A 17,172-nucleotide genomic window follows, 5' to 3' on the forward strand; every position below is an offset into this window, starting at 1 on the left:
CTGCTGTCGCCGGCGACTCACAGCAGCCCAGCTCCAGGTCGAGCTGTTGTTCAGCATCTTAGCTGTGGAGGGCAGTGTCACTGGCCCTCATGTGTGGGATCTGACCTGGGGCCCTCTGGCATCCCAAGCCAGCTCTTAACCAACGCACCACTCGGCCGGCCCCCTGTAATTCTTCATTTTACCTTCTCCGGGGTTTAGAGGACATCCATATCCCAAGTCCTCCCAAGGAGGATTCTCCTCCTTGGAAAGCTGTTGATTTTTTTAAGCTTTGGATTTTACTCCATTTTCATCTGGCATGTTTTTCGGAATCTGACGGACATTTACGTGCCTGAGGAATCAATTATAACTTTTGTTTCCTCCAAACAAGTTAAAACATTCTCTAACTGATTACATGAAGAAGCTTGCCTCCTCCAGGCCATGTACTGAATGGAAGATATAAAGGGATGTTGTTTTTCACTCAGAGAACAGTGTCATTCCCATTGTGCTTTATGTTGATGAACTATAACCCTCCATAATCATCACCACTGAAACGCTGTTGGTTACAGAGGCGACAGGCTTGTGGCTTTCCTTTGCAGAACAAATTCACAGGAAGCTGTGGCTCTCCTCCTATGTGAACGGCAAGTGGTGCTCATCACCTCAGAGTGCTCGAATTTAAACATTTTATGGGATGAATTGTTTTTGGTAGCCGGGTGTTTTGTTTCGGTGCAGCTGGACTTTGTCATATGCCATTTGAGACTCTGTGAGGATGATGTCATATTTTATCATTAGCACTGGGGCTGATGCAAGATCATAAATTATCAATTACCCCAAGGAATGCATTTAGCAGAACAAGTGCCTCTTTATCCATTTTGGGAAAGGGCTAAGGGAGAGAGACTTCAGAACTCCACAATTTAGATGTTTTCTTCTTATTTTCCCAGAAGAATTAGTATTGAGGTATAATTATGGGTAACTTTGTTAATGGGCTGCTAAGGGCTCATGATTAGGCTTACAGCCTTGGGTCTATCTGAACCTTTATTCCTGGTTTTTAAATCCATGGGGTAATATTTTTATGTCCAGCATATGGAGAAAAGCCCATGGTACACAGTTTACTTTGGAGTTCCCTAGTTGGTAGCTGTCTTGATCCACTTCAAATGAATAGGATATTGAATTATTTTCCTATTATTTAAAATAATTATCTCTATTACTAAATATTGGTACAGAATTTTATTTTGGCAAAATGTTTAGAAATGGATTTATTGGCTATTCTCTACTAGAATTTTTTTTTAAGCAATATCATTCTAGGACTCTTTACAAAGTAAAGCCACCTGTTAGCACTCTTTTGGCAGGTTGCTAAGTGGGGAAGTGAGTGGTTTCTGGAATGCAGTGGTGTGTTCTAGGCTCTTTCAGCCAGGGTCCTGTGTGCTCAGGTAGCACCAGCTGGTGGGGGTTTCCAAGTGATGTGGCACGTGACAGGGGCATATGAAGTGTCCCCAGAGCAAATGCTGCTGAGGGCTTACTTCTTGCCAGAGAGTGAAGTTGAGGATGTCTCTTGTATCACCACATTGAACCCTCCCCTCTATCCTTGACCCTGCCCCTTTTGCAGATGAGAAACCAAGGCTTAACATTGAAGTGACGAGGCAGTTTTCTCAAGAAGTAGAGTCAGAGAATAAGTAGAGGGACTGTGGGCTCACTCCCCAGATATGCCCTCTCAGGCCACATGTCCCTCACCTGGAAAACAGTCTTAGCAATGGCACCACCCAGTGCTGTCAGTGCATGTGGGACACTGGGTGAGGTCCTGGCATATGGTAAGGGACCCACCCATACTGGCTGTCATGGTTGTACCTACACTGCAGGCTACCAGGTGTGCAGATGTCAGAGGTCAGCAAAGCCAGACACTGATGAAAGTGGTAAGGACAGATTTTAATCAATAATAACTATTGCAATAGGGAAAAGAGTCCAGCGTGAACTGAATTCAACTTCAATTTGTACAGAGGTGACTAAGAGTTTTGAAGGGAGAGTGAGGGAATAGGTAGGTGTATGAGTGAGAAGGGGTTCAATAGAGTCAGGGAAGTGAAAAATTATAAAAAGTGGAAAGGCGGCATTGGTCCATGTTAAACACATCTGAGTTTGCTAACTGGTGCTTGTTGAAGTTAGGCTCCTATCCTCCCACAGAGACTGGGAGACAGGTCCTATCCTCAGGTGTTGGCTGGAGCAAACTGGAAATTCTTTCAGCAGCCTTAAGCTTTCTCAGGAAGGCACCTTAAGGGGGGTTAGGGTCATCCTAGGATGTGACCTTAAGCAGTTAGAAAATTTGTTAGTTGAACTCTTTATAGCTCAAGGTTGAGACCTAGTCAAGTAGAAGGCTCAGAGTATTCTGGCTAGAGTTTGGTCAAAGGGAAAGTGTCACAGAGGAGCACAGAACTTCCTCTGTGTCCCCAAAGAGCCCTTCATTGACATTAATACCAGAAGTGGACAATAAGTTCTTAGTAATTACCCTCCCATTGGGTTTCTAGGAAAAGAGGCTGGGAAGATGAGCCCTGAAGGGTGTAGGGTATAGGTGATCCTTGAAAGATGCTGGAATTTGGAATAAGTGACGGGGTCACAGCACTGGATAGGAAAAGAGGTAGAAGGAAGGAAGATAGGAGGTCCCCTTCTAGGGACAATGGGTAGGTCAACTTGTGTCCTTGTTGGTAGGATGGAAAGATGGAGGCCTTAAAATGAGGCTAAGGGCTCTGTGTTTATCCCAGAAACTGGGGGCTGGCAAAAACATTCGAGTAAGAGAGTGTGGTGAAGAAAGCAGGGTTTTAAACAAATTAGTGATAGTGGATGGAATAGGAGAGTTTATACCTACAATGTCCAATGGGCAACTAACTGGTATAGTGATTCAAGCTTTTGTAGTGATAACCTCTTCCATTCCATGCATTGATTATAAATGTTTTTCAGTTGTTCTTATTGACCCTTCCTACCTAAGTAGTAATAGTGTTAATAATAACATGTCACACATTATTGTCTTAACATTTACTGTCTTTATAACAGATGAGAAAACTGGCATAGAGAGGTTAAATGACTTGCCCAAGGTTATAGCTATTAAATCCAGACTCAGGCCTCTGGCTTCCCAGCCCAGGCTGACCACTACACTGTATTGTTTCTTTTCCAATCTTTTCAAAAGAGTACCATGAGCCTTGATGAATTTATTGTGCAGCCTTGGTACACCTGGCCACAGATGGCCCCTGGTAGCTCTCAAAGTGATAACATACACATAAAAATAGATAGGCAAGTGGTCAAGGACTACTTGAAAAACAATTAGTGTAGAGCTTAAATAGCTTGTGAAATGGCTATGGCATCAGAGTACAGTCATGTTCATCCTAAAAACACAGTTGGAGTTTGTTTCTGGTTCCATGCTTTAGACTCACCACTAGAGAATTTCTCTAATTCCCTAGCATATGGAATAAACTGATGGGTGACATCATAGCCGGGTTGATAATATAACAAGTAAATACCCTGGTTGCCTGGATAAGGACCCCTACTGTTCACTCTTCTAGAGAGTAATCCCCCTAGTTGTCATCTTCTGTGTGTGTGTGTGTGTGTGTGTGTGTGTGTGTGTATGTGTGTGTGTGTTTGTGTGTGTGTGTTTCTTTCTTGTTCCATGATCTGTTGGCTAGCTCTCTCCTTAGCTCTATGGTTTTATAGGGCAGAGACCTAGTTTTTCAAATATGTATTTTTTTCCATCAAGATTCTTATTATTGATGAAAAACTAACATCATTCCAACAGATGTGCCTGTGTCAGCAGAGGTAAAGGTTTCATCCTGGGAGCAGGGTGGAGATTTTCATCCAGAATGCTTGGGGTTGTCCAATTTAAAGCATTTCGATTTGGGGAGTGAAACTGTGGCAGGATCAGGGGATCTGATCCAGCAAGGCTGGCCGACGATCCACACTGTTGACCATTGGCCTTTGAGCCAGTCTTTCCTCTCAACTGTTTTGCTTGTGTTCATGCTTCCTGCTACAAATTTGCAAAGGAGTGTCAAATTAAAGGAATATTTTTGAAGTGCATTGTTAGCTTAGTGTAGCATGTGATGGCAGGGTCTAAGTCAGCTGACCTGAGTTCATAACATGGCTCTGCTGACAACTGTTTCTTCATCTCAGGCAAAGCAGTCCATCATCCCCATGAGCCTTGCTCTCTTCCATCTGCGGAGTGAATATGGTACCTACCTCCTGAGGTTGCTATGATAATTTGGATAAAGCCCCGAGCTTTTATATATATTATATATATATATATATATATATTTGTTTATTATAATATATAAAATATATTATATATTTTATGTAATATAGTTTATATATTATACACACTAATCACTCACTAGATGGAGTGATCAAAGAGAACATAACAGAAGATAGAGTAGGATGATGAAGATGACATAGTAGTGAAATAAAGGCATGGTGCTGGGTGGAGTAAAGTTTAGCAGCCAAATCAGATATGCTATGAAAAAAATAATACAAATGTGGAACATTTAAATAAGAAAAGTACTAGAAAAAATATAAGAGCATCCTAGACAGGTAAAGTGGAAGATAAAATGTAACCAAGAATGTACTAAAAATAAAAAATATATATGGCAGCAAAATGGATCCAAAGGTCAGCATCACCATGCTACTACAAACCTGGTTCTTGGGTCCTCCCCCACACACACCACACTAGTTGTCAAAGTCACTGTAGAGCAGCGGTTCTCAACCTGTGGGTCGCGACCCCTTTGGGGGTCGAATGACCCTTTCACAGGGGTCGCCTAAGACCATCAGAAAACAAAAAGATATTTACATTACGATTCATAACAGTAGCAAAATTACAGTTATAGAGTAGCAACGAAAATAATTTTATGGTTGGGGGTCACCACAACATGAGGAACTGTATTAAGGGGTCGCGGCATGAGGAAGGTTGAGAACCGCTGCTGTAGAGGGTCCTGAGAATAGAGGTTTGATGTGGATATCCCCAGAATGGTGAGAAGAACATCATTACCTTTAAATTGGCATTTCCCCCTCCATGGGAAGTGGAGCGATATCTCAGGAATAAAGGATACCATGGGCCAGTGTTGGAGAGAGGCATAAACAAGGTTAAAATTCTTTATTGTAGCGCTTCTCAGAGTCTTTAATGTATAACCATGACTCTCCAGGAGGGGACCTATAATTGGAAATTGTTTTTAGACAATGGAATTCTTTTAGGGGGAGGAAGGGGATGCTGGGGAAAAGGTCATAGAAATAGTCTTCTTTGGAACATATTTGGGCAATTCTGTCCCCAGCTTCTTATCCTTTGATTCATGACAAATGCTGCCCCACATTTCACACCGAAACATGTTGAGTGTGTTCCTTCTGCCTGGAATTTTCCACCCCTAGGTCTTGACATAGCTTCATCCTCTTCTAGTCATTCAGGTCTTGAATCTGATGTCCTTCCTCAGAGAGGTCTTCCCTGACCACTTGACCCCATCACTCTCCATTCCAAAGCACTTAACACTATTTGAAATGTTCAAAGTGATGTATTTGTTACATTTCTATTGTCTGTTTCTCCTATTAAAGTGTAAGTTCATCTTGTGAGCATGTTGTTATATTATTCCTGGCGTTTAGAACAGGGTCTGGCATATAGTAGGTGCTCCATTCAAGGAATGAACACTGAACTTAAGCCTTTCTGTTAAACAGGGTAGAAGATCATGATGATCTCATGCCAATATTTATGCACCATAACACAATTCTGAAAGCAACTTACGGCGATTACTTCCTGGCTGAACTAATAGAGGCCCAAGACGAAGAAAATCATGCTGTCGTGTGTGAGGTTGGTGATTAATCCATATAGGGACACGCTATATGGTATATACGAAATGAGAGAAATAAGCAACATTGCTCCTTGTTTCTCCCAGCACCCCTGGAGCTGCCATCTCCTTTCCTTTCCCCATGCCCTCCCAGGTGGCATGCCAGTCCAGTGTCCAAGCTGTGGCATTACCCCCCTTCCCAGTGTTAACTGGCTTTAGGTTTTTAGGTTTTTGTGAGGTCCCTTCAGATGTCTAAGCTGCTGTAGATTCTTTGTCCTGTCTCTGGGGTTAGAGTTAGGGTGAGGGGAAAGATCCTCGAGGGACCCCAAGATCCCAGAAACCAGAAGTTACAAACCAACATCCTGCTGGCAGATGGATTTTTTTTTTACTTGGAAAGTAATTTTTAACTTTTTGTTTTACAAGATTTTATAATCACAGAAGCTTAGAAGCACCCCAATTCCCTAAATGTTAATGTTTTACCATATTTGCTTTATCATTCCCTTTGCTTTCTCTCTCTCTAATATGTATTTATCTATTTTTAATGAACCATTTAAGAGTAAGTTGCAGATGTAATGCCCCTTTACCACTAAATACTTCAGTGTATATTTCCTAAAAACAAGGATGTTCTCATATAATTATAGTACAATGATCAATTCAAGCAATTATGATTCTTACAATCCTATTATCTAATATACAGACCTTAGTCAGATTTTACTGACAGTCCTGGTAGTGTCCTTTATAGCAAAAGTAAATCCAGATTATTCATTGCACTCAAGTGTCATGTGTCTTCAGTCTCATAATCTAGAGCAACTTCCTAGTCTGTTTTTGTCTGTCATGATGACAGTTTTGAAGAACACAAGTCAGCTATTTTTTGGAATGTCTCGCAATTTAGATTTGCGCAATATTTTCTCATGATTTGATTTCGGTTATTATGATTAAATTTTGTTGTATTAATGGCAAACATTTAAAAATTAGTAAAGTGTCTCTAACAATGGAAATTTCTAGCTTTTCTGGAAAAAATCAGGATTGTGTGTTGGGTCTGTTTTCTGCAGGACCCTAGTGAGTTGGAGCTTTGGAGTGGCTGCCACTGCAGGCAGTTCAGGTGCCCTCTAGCCCATTACTGTTCCCACTGCACTTCAGGGCTTCATGACCCCACAGGCCATCTTCCCCACTTTGTATCAGCCTGGCCCTGTGAGCCTATCAGTTGTGACCACTGACTCAAGACATTCCCTACAAGTGTGCTGATTCTGCCGTGTCCATACAGGAAGGCTTTACTGAGACTGGAGGTAAGGGTGGGAGTAAAGAAAAATGAAACCCACACCCTCTGGTTTTCCAGCTGTAGACCCAGAGGTCCACACCCAAGGGAAAGTATGAAAAGGGACAAAAAGGAGAACTGGCAAGCTAGCTAGCTTCAGTGTGTCTCAGCCCAGAGCAGTGAACAGGCTGACCCAGGACCCCAGGTGGCTGGTATGAGCTACTCTGCAACTCTTGAGACCATTTCCTATCCTTGTCCCACCCCTGGGGGCATTCACAGAGGCACACTCCTCCCTTACAGAACTTCAGGTAGCAGTGGGTTTCTTCTCTGCCTTGGCTCCCACGGGATTTGATAATGAAAGTCCTAATTTTGATACCTAAACACAAGTGTATTGAGGTATCTTAGGCCTTTATATTACTTTGAGCCTGCTAAAATAGGCCTTGCTGAAAAATACCATCATGGCATTATACCTCATGCCACTCCATCTGAAGTTTTGGGCACTGTTAAGAACTGAAAATACTGAAATAGGGATATTCAGGGGGTCTGCCCAGTGGTATGGAAAAATTGTCTGACTGAAAAAAATAGACTATTAGCACTTTAGGGTCATTAGGGAATGTGTGGTGACTGTTCAGCTTTGGGAAGGATAGGGCTGTGACCAATGGCATGTGCTATATGTGTACATAAGAAATATGAGGAGAAAAAGTTCAAGATGGCCGAATAGGTAAACTCTATGCCTACCACCTCCCATGATCATATTATAATTACAAATAAATTATAGAACAGTCAACCTCAAAAGTCATCTGAAGACTACCTCAACAGAACCCCTATAATTAAGTCTATAAAGAAGAGACCAGGTAGAGACTGGTAGGAAGGAAGGAGACATGAAACAAGCTGACCCCAAACCCACAGACAGTGGTTGAGCACTGGGATGGACACCTTGGCAGCAGAGATCCACCTGGAAGAGTGAAGGGTCCAGCTCCACACCAGGCTCCCCAACCCAGGGTTCCTGTGCTGGGAAGAAGAGTTCCCACAACGTCTGGCAGTGAAAAATCAATGAGGGTTATATCTATTCCAGTGAGACAGAAGGCAGCTAGAAACCTCGACATCCTATAAAAGGCCTGTGCACAGACTTACTCGCTTGCAAACATTCGCTTGCTAACATTCACTCTGGGCTCCGGCAAAGGGGCGGCAAATCGAGAGGCACCAGAGATGTACAGGGAAAGACTGAGTTGTGTGGCTTCAGGGAAAGGACTACAGGGACAGCTGCCATTATCTCTATGTGGAGCTCACTTCATATGTAACCTATAGGGGGGCCACCATCTTTCCTGTATTGGACCCTCCCCCACAGGGCCAAATCTGAGACTGCATTGGTCTGATAAGATCTGTGTGGGCCCTATTTTGGTGACTCCCTGGGACCCCACCCTGCCTAGCTAGTGTGGCATCACCCAGGGCACTCTCAGCACCTGGGCAGTCACCCTGCACAACAAGCTGCAGAAGGCTTCTACAGCAAAGGACACCCCATGGAGGCCTGGGAAACTTTTAGGGACAGGTAGTCAGCCCCAGCTTGTGCTACAGCCTTTCCAGCAAGGCTCTTGGGAATCTATGGGCCCAAGGCAAGTGGTGGCAGGTTGTGGTTTTCTCTGGTCATTTTGCACAGTGGCCACAGGCTGTGCACTGACACAAGAACTGACTGTGCATTAACTTTGTGAAAACCACTGGCCCCGCCCAGTGACTCCCTGAGACCCCACCCCACCCCACCCAACTTGGGTGGCATTGCTGGGAGCACTGTCAACACCAGGTCAACCAGACAGGCCTGCTCACCTAAGGAGGCTCATTCAGCAGCTAAGCCTTATGGCCAGTCAGCAGGTGGCAACAGGCCAAGGGGAGCCCTGGGCTGTTTGTTAAGCTGCCCCAGGCCTGATACTGGTGGCAGTTGGCCTTGGTTCACAATAAGGCCACCCCACATGCCTCCAAATCCAGCACAGCCAGCAACCAACTGCATATAGCTTTGTAGCTCCCACCAGGTTGCTGGGGCCAGTCACAGGCAAGGCTGATATTGGCCTGCACAAGAGCCCCTCCCAAGAGGCACCAGAAACAACACACCAGAGGCTGATCTTAGACCATATCAGAGCACTACCTGATTATCACCACAAGTGGTACAACCAAAGGTTGGTCTCAACAGGCACAAGAGTGCACTGGGGCAAATTCCACTTCGAGGGGTCAGCTTCACACAGCATCTCATACACTCTGGGCATTGCTATTTCTCACAGCCAGTCAGCCTGAGAGCCAATCCCAACCACTGACACGCCAAAAGAAATCATTGGTTCAACTACAACAGGAAAATACACACAACACATACAAGGGATACTCCTAGAACACATGCACAGTTGATCAGGGGGACTGCACATGGACCCACACAGGACACCTCCTATATAAGGCCACCAGGAAAAGACTGAGAGACATACAAGATCTACCTAGTAACTAGAAGCAAATAGAAAGGCAGCCAGAATGAGGAAAAAATGAAATATGTCCCAAATAAAGGAACAGGAGAAAACTTCTGGGGGGAAAACAATCTAAATGACATGGAGGTAACCAACCTACCAGAGATAGAGTTTAAAACACTTGTTATAAAAATGCTTAAGGAACTTAGAGAGAACATCAACATAGAGATAGTAAGCATACAGAAGGACATAGAAATCATAAAAAAGAACTAGTCAGAAATGAATATAATAACTGAAATGAAGAATACAATAGAAGGAATCGACAGCAGATTATGTGAAGCAGAGGATCAAATCAATGATTTAGAAAACAAGGTAAAAGAAAAAACCCATTTGGGACATCAAAAAGAAAAAAATAATTTTAAAAATGAGATCATTTAAGGGACCTCTGGGACAACATCAAGCATAACAACATTCACATCATAGCGGTACTAGAAGGAGAACAGAGGGAGCAAGGGATCGAGAAATTATTTGAGGAAATAATGATTGAAAACTTTCCTAATCTGGTGAAGGAAACATTCAAATCCAGGAAGTGCAGAGAGTCCCAAACAAGATGAATCCAAAGAGGCCAACATCAAGACACATTATAATTAAAATGATAAAGGTTAAAGACAAAAAGAGAATCCTAAAATCACTAAGGGAAAGACAACTAGTTACATACAAGGGAGCTCCCATAAGACCATCAGCTGATTTCTCAACAGAAACTTTGCAGGCCAGAAGGGAGTTGAGGGAAATATTCAAAGTGATGAAAAGCAAGTTCCTACAACCAAGATTACTCTACCCAGCAAGGCTATTATCATTTAAAACTGAAGGAGAGGTAAAGAGCCTGTTCATAGCAGCATTATTTATAATAGCTAAAATGTGGAAACAGCGTAAAATGTCCGTCTGCTGATGAATGGATAAAGAAAAGGTGGTATATCCATACAATGAAAGATTATTAGTAAATAATAGGGAATAAAATACTGATACATGTTACAACATGTTTGAACTTTATACTAAGTGAAAGGAGCCAGACAAAAAGACCCACGTATTGTATGATGCCATTTATATGAAAGCCCAGAACAGGCAAGTCCATAGAGACAGAAAATAGTTAGTGACTAGAGAAAGAGGGGTATGGGAATGACTAATAATGGGTATGGGGTTTCTTTATGGGGGGATGAAAATGTTCTGGAATTAGATAGCCGTGCTAGTGTACATTTTTGTGGCTATATTAAAAACCTCTGAATTGTATACTTTTTACAGGTTTATTTTTGTGGTAGGAACACTATATCTCAATTTTTAAAAATCCTGACCCTAGGAAGCCCTTAGACCAATTAAATCAATCTTTTGGGGTGGGCTACAATCAGCATTTTAAAAAAGCTCCCCATATGATTCCAGTGTGTAGTCCAGGTGGTGAAAATTTATCTACATGATGGAAAACTCATCTGGTGAAGAATGGGTTGAATTTAGAGAGATATGGGCATTAGTTTCTGCAGGTGAGACTGGCCCTAAAAATTAGATTATGAGGTACTAGTCCATAATAGTTGTTTCTTCTGCATTGAAAGGGTTTTTATTTTTATTTTTTCATATTACAATTTTTGTATTTTCCTTTAAGGACTTCCTATCACACATTCTCATTCGACCTACAGCTTCAGGCTAATGACAAAAGGAAGGGTCAAGAAACATTTGGCTCCAACAACACCATTTTGAAAAACTATGTCTTTACACGATGGAACAAAAACTATTAGAAGTAATATGATTCATACAGAAACCAGCAAGGACTTTTAATGAGCAAACTGTATGAATCCAGTTTACTCAAGTCTTTATTTTTTGAAAAAGGCTTTTATTTCTTTCCAGCTTTATTGAGATAAATTTATTTACACATGTAACATTGTGTAAATTTAAGGTGTGTTGATCTGATACACTTATATATTGCAACATGATTACCACCATAGATAGAGCATTAGCTAACCTCCATCACATCACATGATTATGTGCCAATTCTTTTTTGTGGTGAGAACATTCACAATCTACTCTGTTAACAACTTTCAAGTATATAATACAGTATTAATTATAATCACCATGCTTGTACATTAGATCCTGGGAACTTATTTGTTTTATAACTGGAAGCTTGTGTTTTTTGGCCAATATCTCCCCATTTCTGTCACCCCAAACCCCTGGTAACCATAATTTTACTCTATTTCTGAGTTTAGCTTTTTTAGATTCCACATATAAGTGATATCATACAGTATTTGTCTTTCTCTGTCTGATTTATTTCACTTAGCATAATGCCATCAAGGTCCATCCATGTTACTGCAAATGGCAAGTATTCCTTCTTTTGCATGGCTGAATTATATTTCATTGTGTATGAATCGATGGATAGATAGATATAGATGTATAGATATGGATATCACATTTTCTTTATTCATCTGTTGATGGACACTTAGTTATTTTCATAATTTGGCTATTGTGGATAATGCCACAGTGAACATGGGAGTGCAAATATCTCTTTGAGATTTTGTTTTCATTTCCTTTGGTTGTATACCCAGAGGTGGGATTGTTAGGTCATATGGTAATTCTATTTTTAATTTTAGGAGACCTGCATACTGTTTTCTATAGTAGCTATGCCTATTTACATTCTCCCCAACAGTACACAAAGGTTCCCTTTTCTTCATATTCCTGTCAACGCTTGTTATCTCTTGTCTTTTTGATGACAAGAGATTCTAACAGGTGTGAGGCCATATCTCATTGTAGGTGTGATTTGCATTTCCCTGATGAGCAGTGATGTTGAGTATTTTTTCATGTACCTGTTGGCCATTTGTATGTCTTCTTTGGAGAAAAGTCTATACAGGGCCTTTGCCCATTTTTAAATTGGATTTTATTGTTCTGTTGAGTTGTATGAGTTGTTTGTATATTTTATATATTAATCCCTTATCCAATATATGGTTTGCAAATATTTTCTCACATTCCATAGATTGTCCTTTCATTTTGTTGATTGTTTCTTTTGCTGTGCAGAAGCTTCTTGGTTTGATGTAGTCCCTCTTATTAATTATCGCTTTCATTGCTTGTGCTTTCGGCATCATATCCAAAAAAATTATTGCCAAGACCAATGTCAAGGAGCTTCTTCCCTATATTTCTTTTAGGAGTTCATTTCAAGTCTTGTGTCTGTCTTTAATCCATTTTGATTTAATTTTTGTGAGTAGTGTAAGATAGATGCCCAATTTCTTCTTCTGCACATAGATACCCAGTTTTGTCGACATTATTTTCTCGAGATTGTCCTTCCCACATTGAGTATTCTTGGCTCCCTTGTCAAATATTAGTTGACTGTGTATGTGGGCTTTTATTTCTGGGCTCTGAATTCTATTCCACTGGCCTGTGTATGTTTTTATCTAGTACCATACTGTTTTGATTACTATAACTTTGCAATATATTTTGAAATTAGGAAGTATGATGATTCCAGCTTTGTTCTTTCTTAGGATTGCTTTAGCTGTTTGGGGTCTTTTGTGATTCCATACAAATTTTAAGATTGCTTTTTCTATTTCTGTGAAAAATGCCATTGGAATTTTGATAGGTATTGCATTGGATTTATAGATAGCTTTGGGTAGTATGGACATTTTAACAAGGTTAATTCTTCTATTCCATAAAAAGGATATCTTTCCATTTGTATCTTCAGTTTCTTTCATCAAAATCTTGTGTTTTCAGTGTATAGATCTTTCACTCCCTTGGTTAAATTTATTTCTAAGCATTTTATTGTTTTTGATAGTATTGTGAATGGGTTTTATTTCTTTTTCAGGTATTTTGTTGTTAGTGTATAGAAATGCAACTGATTTCTATATGATGATTTTGTATCCTGCAACTTTACTGAATTTGTTCATTAGTTCTACTAGTTTTTTGTTGTTGTTGTTTTGGTGGCGTCTAGGTTTTTCTATCTATAAGATCGTATCTTCAAACACAGCTTTACTTCTTCCTTTCTAATTTGAATGTCTTTTATTTCTTTTTCTTGTCTGATTTTTCTGGCTAGGATTTCCAGTCCCATGTTGAATATTTGGGGACACTTATCCTGTTCCTGATCTTAGACTAGTGTTTTTTAACCATTTACTGTTGATATTATGTTAGCTGTAGGCTTGTCATTTGTGGCATTTATTGTGCTGATGTTTGTGTCTCCTATACCCAATTTGTTGTGCATTTTTACTATGAAAGGATGCATTTTGCCATATGATTTCTCTTCATCTTTTGAGGTGATTCTATGATTTTTATCTTTAATATCTATTAATTGATGTGGAGTATCACATTTATTGATTGTTGAATCATCCTTGCATCCCAGGGAAAATCCTGCTTGATCATGGTGTATAATCTTTTTAATGTGATGTTGAATTCAGTTTGCTAATATTTTGGTGAGAATTTTTGCATCTGTATTTATCATGGATATTGGTCTGTAGTTTTTTTTTCTTGTAGTGTCCTTATCTGGCTTTGATATAAGGGTATTGCTTGCCTCATAAAATGAGTTTGGGAGTGTACCTTCCTCTTCAATTTTTTGGAAGAGTTTGAGAAGGATTGGTGTTCATTCTTTAAATATTTGGTAAGATTCACCAGTGAAACCATCTGGTCTGGGGCTTTTCTTTGTTGGGAGGTTTTTGGTTACTGATTCAATCTCCTTGTTATTGATCTGTTCATATTTTCTGTCCCTTTATGATTCAGTCATGGTAGGTTGTTGGCATATAATTGTAGTAGTCTCATGATCTTTGCATTTTTGTGTTACTAGTTGTAATATCTCTTCTTTCATTTTTTATTTTATTTAAGTCTTCTCCCTTACTTATTCTTGCTAAAGGTTTATCAATTTTGTTTATCTTTTCAAATAACTACCTTTTACTTTTATTGATCTTTTTTGTTGTTTTTATAGCTCTATTTCATTTATTTCTGCTCTGATCTTTGTTATTTCCTTTCCTTCTCCTAGCTTTGGGCTTAATTTAATGTTCTGTTTCTCATTCCTTGAAGTGTAAAGGTAGGTTGTTTATTTGAGATCTTTCTTTTTTTCATACTGTAGGCATTTATCAGCATAAACTTACATTTTAGAACTGCTTTGTTAGCATCCCATAGGTTTTGGTGTGTTGTTTTCCACTTTTGACTGTTTTAAGATATTTTTTGATTTCCCTTTTGACTTAATCTTTGACTTCTTAGTTGTTCAGGAGTTTTTTTAAATTTCCACATATTTATGAATTTTCCAGCTTTCCTACTGTTATTGATTTCTACTTTCATAATACATGATAGATACTTGGTATGATTTCAGTCTTCTTAACATTTGCTCAGACTTGTGCAACAATCTGTCCTGGAAAATGTTTCATGTATTTGAAGAGAATGTGTATTCTGCTGCTGTTGGATGGAATGTTCTCTATATGTCTGTAAGGTCCGTTTGATCTAAACTAGCATTCAAGCCCAACATTTTATTGTTGATTTTCTGTCTGGATGTTCTATCTGTTGTTGAAAGTAGGGGTATTGAAGTTTTCTATTATTATTGAATTGTCTATTTCTCCCTTTACATATTTTAATATTTGCTTAATATATTTAGGTGGCCCAATGTTGGATATAAATATAAACATAAAATTATTGTTATATCTTCTTGATTGAGCCCTCTATTATTATATAATGACCTTCCTTGTCTCTTGTTATGGTATTTGGCTTCAAGTCTATTTTGTCTGATATAAGTATAGCTACTCCTGCTCTCATTTGGGTTCCCCTTATATGGAATATCTTTTTTTTCCCTCTTCACTTTGAGCCTGTATGTGTCCTTAAAGCTTAAATGAGCCTCTTGGAGAAGCATATAGTTGGGTCTTGCTTTCTTATTCACCCAGACACTATATGTCCTTTTTTTTTTTTTTTGGTACTAGTGGCACTAAATCTCTTATTTTTGAGATTTGGACCTCTGGTATAATTCAAATTAACAAGTACAATTTAGCTTGGGTCTTTTTTTTTTAAGGATTTTATTGGGGAATCAGGGAAGGGGAACAGACAAGTTTCTGTCCTTTTGTTCTTCATTCTAGTTGTGGAGGACGTCGCTTCACTGGCCCATGTTGGTATTATCATTGCACTCTTCCCAGGTAAGGCAGATCGGTCGCCGGCCACTGGATGGCCACTCCAGCAGCTCTTGGTAGTTCACGCTGGCTGCCAGCTGCTCATGCCGGCTGCCAACCACTCACAGTAGCTTATGGCAGCCCACTGCAGCCCCACTGCAGCCTATGCCATCGCCGGCAACTCACAGCAGCCCAGGGCCAGGTCGAGCTGTTGTTCACCATCTTAGCTGTAGAGGGCGCAGCATCACTGGCCCTAATGTGGGATCCAAACTGGGGCCCTGCTGCTCAGAGCTGGCAGTTCAAGTCAGCTCTTAACCAATGCTCCACTCAGCTGGCCCTAGCTTGGGACTTTTTGAAAGCTTTCTTCTTTTTGCTTCTAAATGATTCTGCTTTCTGTCCAGTTACTGTGCCATTTCAAAGTTTCTATTTACTTAGGCCTGTGACTTGGGAGAGGTCTTGCATCTGTATAGGATCCACTCTCCTAGCTCCAACTTAAATCTACATAACATATGCAAAGGTTAGGATAACCAGCTTTACCACACCTCTCCCCACCCCCAACTACATGAAAATGTAAAACTTGAGATCAAACAAAGACAACGCAGTAGTTTGCAGTAGTTTCCAGCAGACTCTGCCCAGCCAGCTCTTCTCTTACTTTAATAAATCTGCTATAGTTCTACCTGACTTCATGGATTCTTTCACGGCCCGCGAGCGAGCAGACACAACAATGAGTTGCCATGTAAGGAAAGAAAGCATATGTTTCAAAGATACTGAAGCAAGGCTCAGTTGGGAACCCCATAGTAGAGGTCCCACCTTTCCTTGACCTGTAGCTTAGTAATAAATTACCCCCCTGTGGCTTGAGCCTGGAATGTCCCCTGCCCCAGTTCCCTGCTTTAGAAAATTACCCCAAACTTATGATTAATACCCTTATGCTTATTGATCACAATCTCTATGGTCTAGCATTCTTTCCAGGCTACTTCCACCATTGTTCCTGGATTGTTGACGACTCTGGAGAGCCATGTTACCATAGGGAAGACTCCATGAAGCAGAATCGTCTGGTAACCTCTGGAGGAATGCCCAGATTTTCCCTTAAATACCCTGAGATGGTCTGAGAATGTTAAGGCAGTTGTTGAAGGTGTTAACCCGCTGCCTTCTCTGATCACCGATGCTCTGACTATAAATGCTTACCCTATAGCCCAACTCTTGTGTCAGTCTATTGGCTGAGCAGTGCAGGTAGCATGAGCCCTGGACTCGGCTGCCCTCCAGTTTTAGTTTCAGTAAAAGGAGAATGGGAAGTTGATGTTCAAAGGCCCGAACTCCCCTATATGTCTTTTTTTTTTTTAGCTGAGCCATCCTGCCACCTGTTGGCAGCTCAGCGGCAACTCAGCTCGGGCCGGGCATCAAACCGCTGTTGCACAGAGCTCGCACTCTTGAGCAAGCTCTTTACCAACAAAGCCACTCAGCCGACCCTCCCTATATGTCTTTTGATTGGAGAATATAATCAATGTACATTTAGAGTAATTAATGATAGGTAATGACTTACTAATGCCATTTTATTGTTTTCTGTCTATTTTGTAGTACCCTTGTTTCTTTCTTCATCT

The 17,172-nt window shown here is 40.5% G+C and overlaps 1 protein-coding gene across 1 annotated transcript in view; it reads left to right on the plus strand.

Moving 5' to 3' along the window:
• Nucleotides 1-17,172, plus strand: part of CFAP61 (cilia and flagella associated protein 61) — a 323,912-nt gene that overhangs the window by 42,030 nt on the left and 264,710 nt on the right. Inside the window, exon 7 of the mRNA XM_019653120.1 lies at nt 5,665-5,797. Coding sequence (XP_019508665.1) covers nt 5,665-5,797 — 133 coding nt within the window. The remainder of the gene's footprint in view (nt 1-5,664; nt 5,798-17,172) is intronic.

This window comes from Hipposideros armiger, unplaced genomic scaffold, assembly GCF_001890085.2.
Source record: "Hipposideros armiger isolate ML-2016 unplaced genomic scaffold, ASM189008v1 scaffold_195, whole genome shotgun sequence".
NCBI classification, from domain to species: Eukaryota; Metazoa; Chordata; class Mammalia; order Chiroptera; family Hipposideridae; genus Hipposideros; species Hipposideros armiger.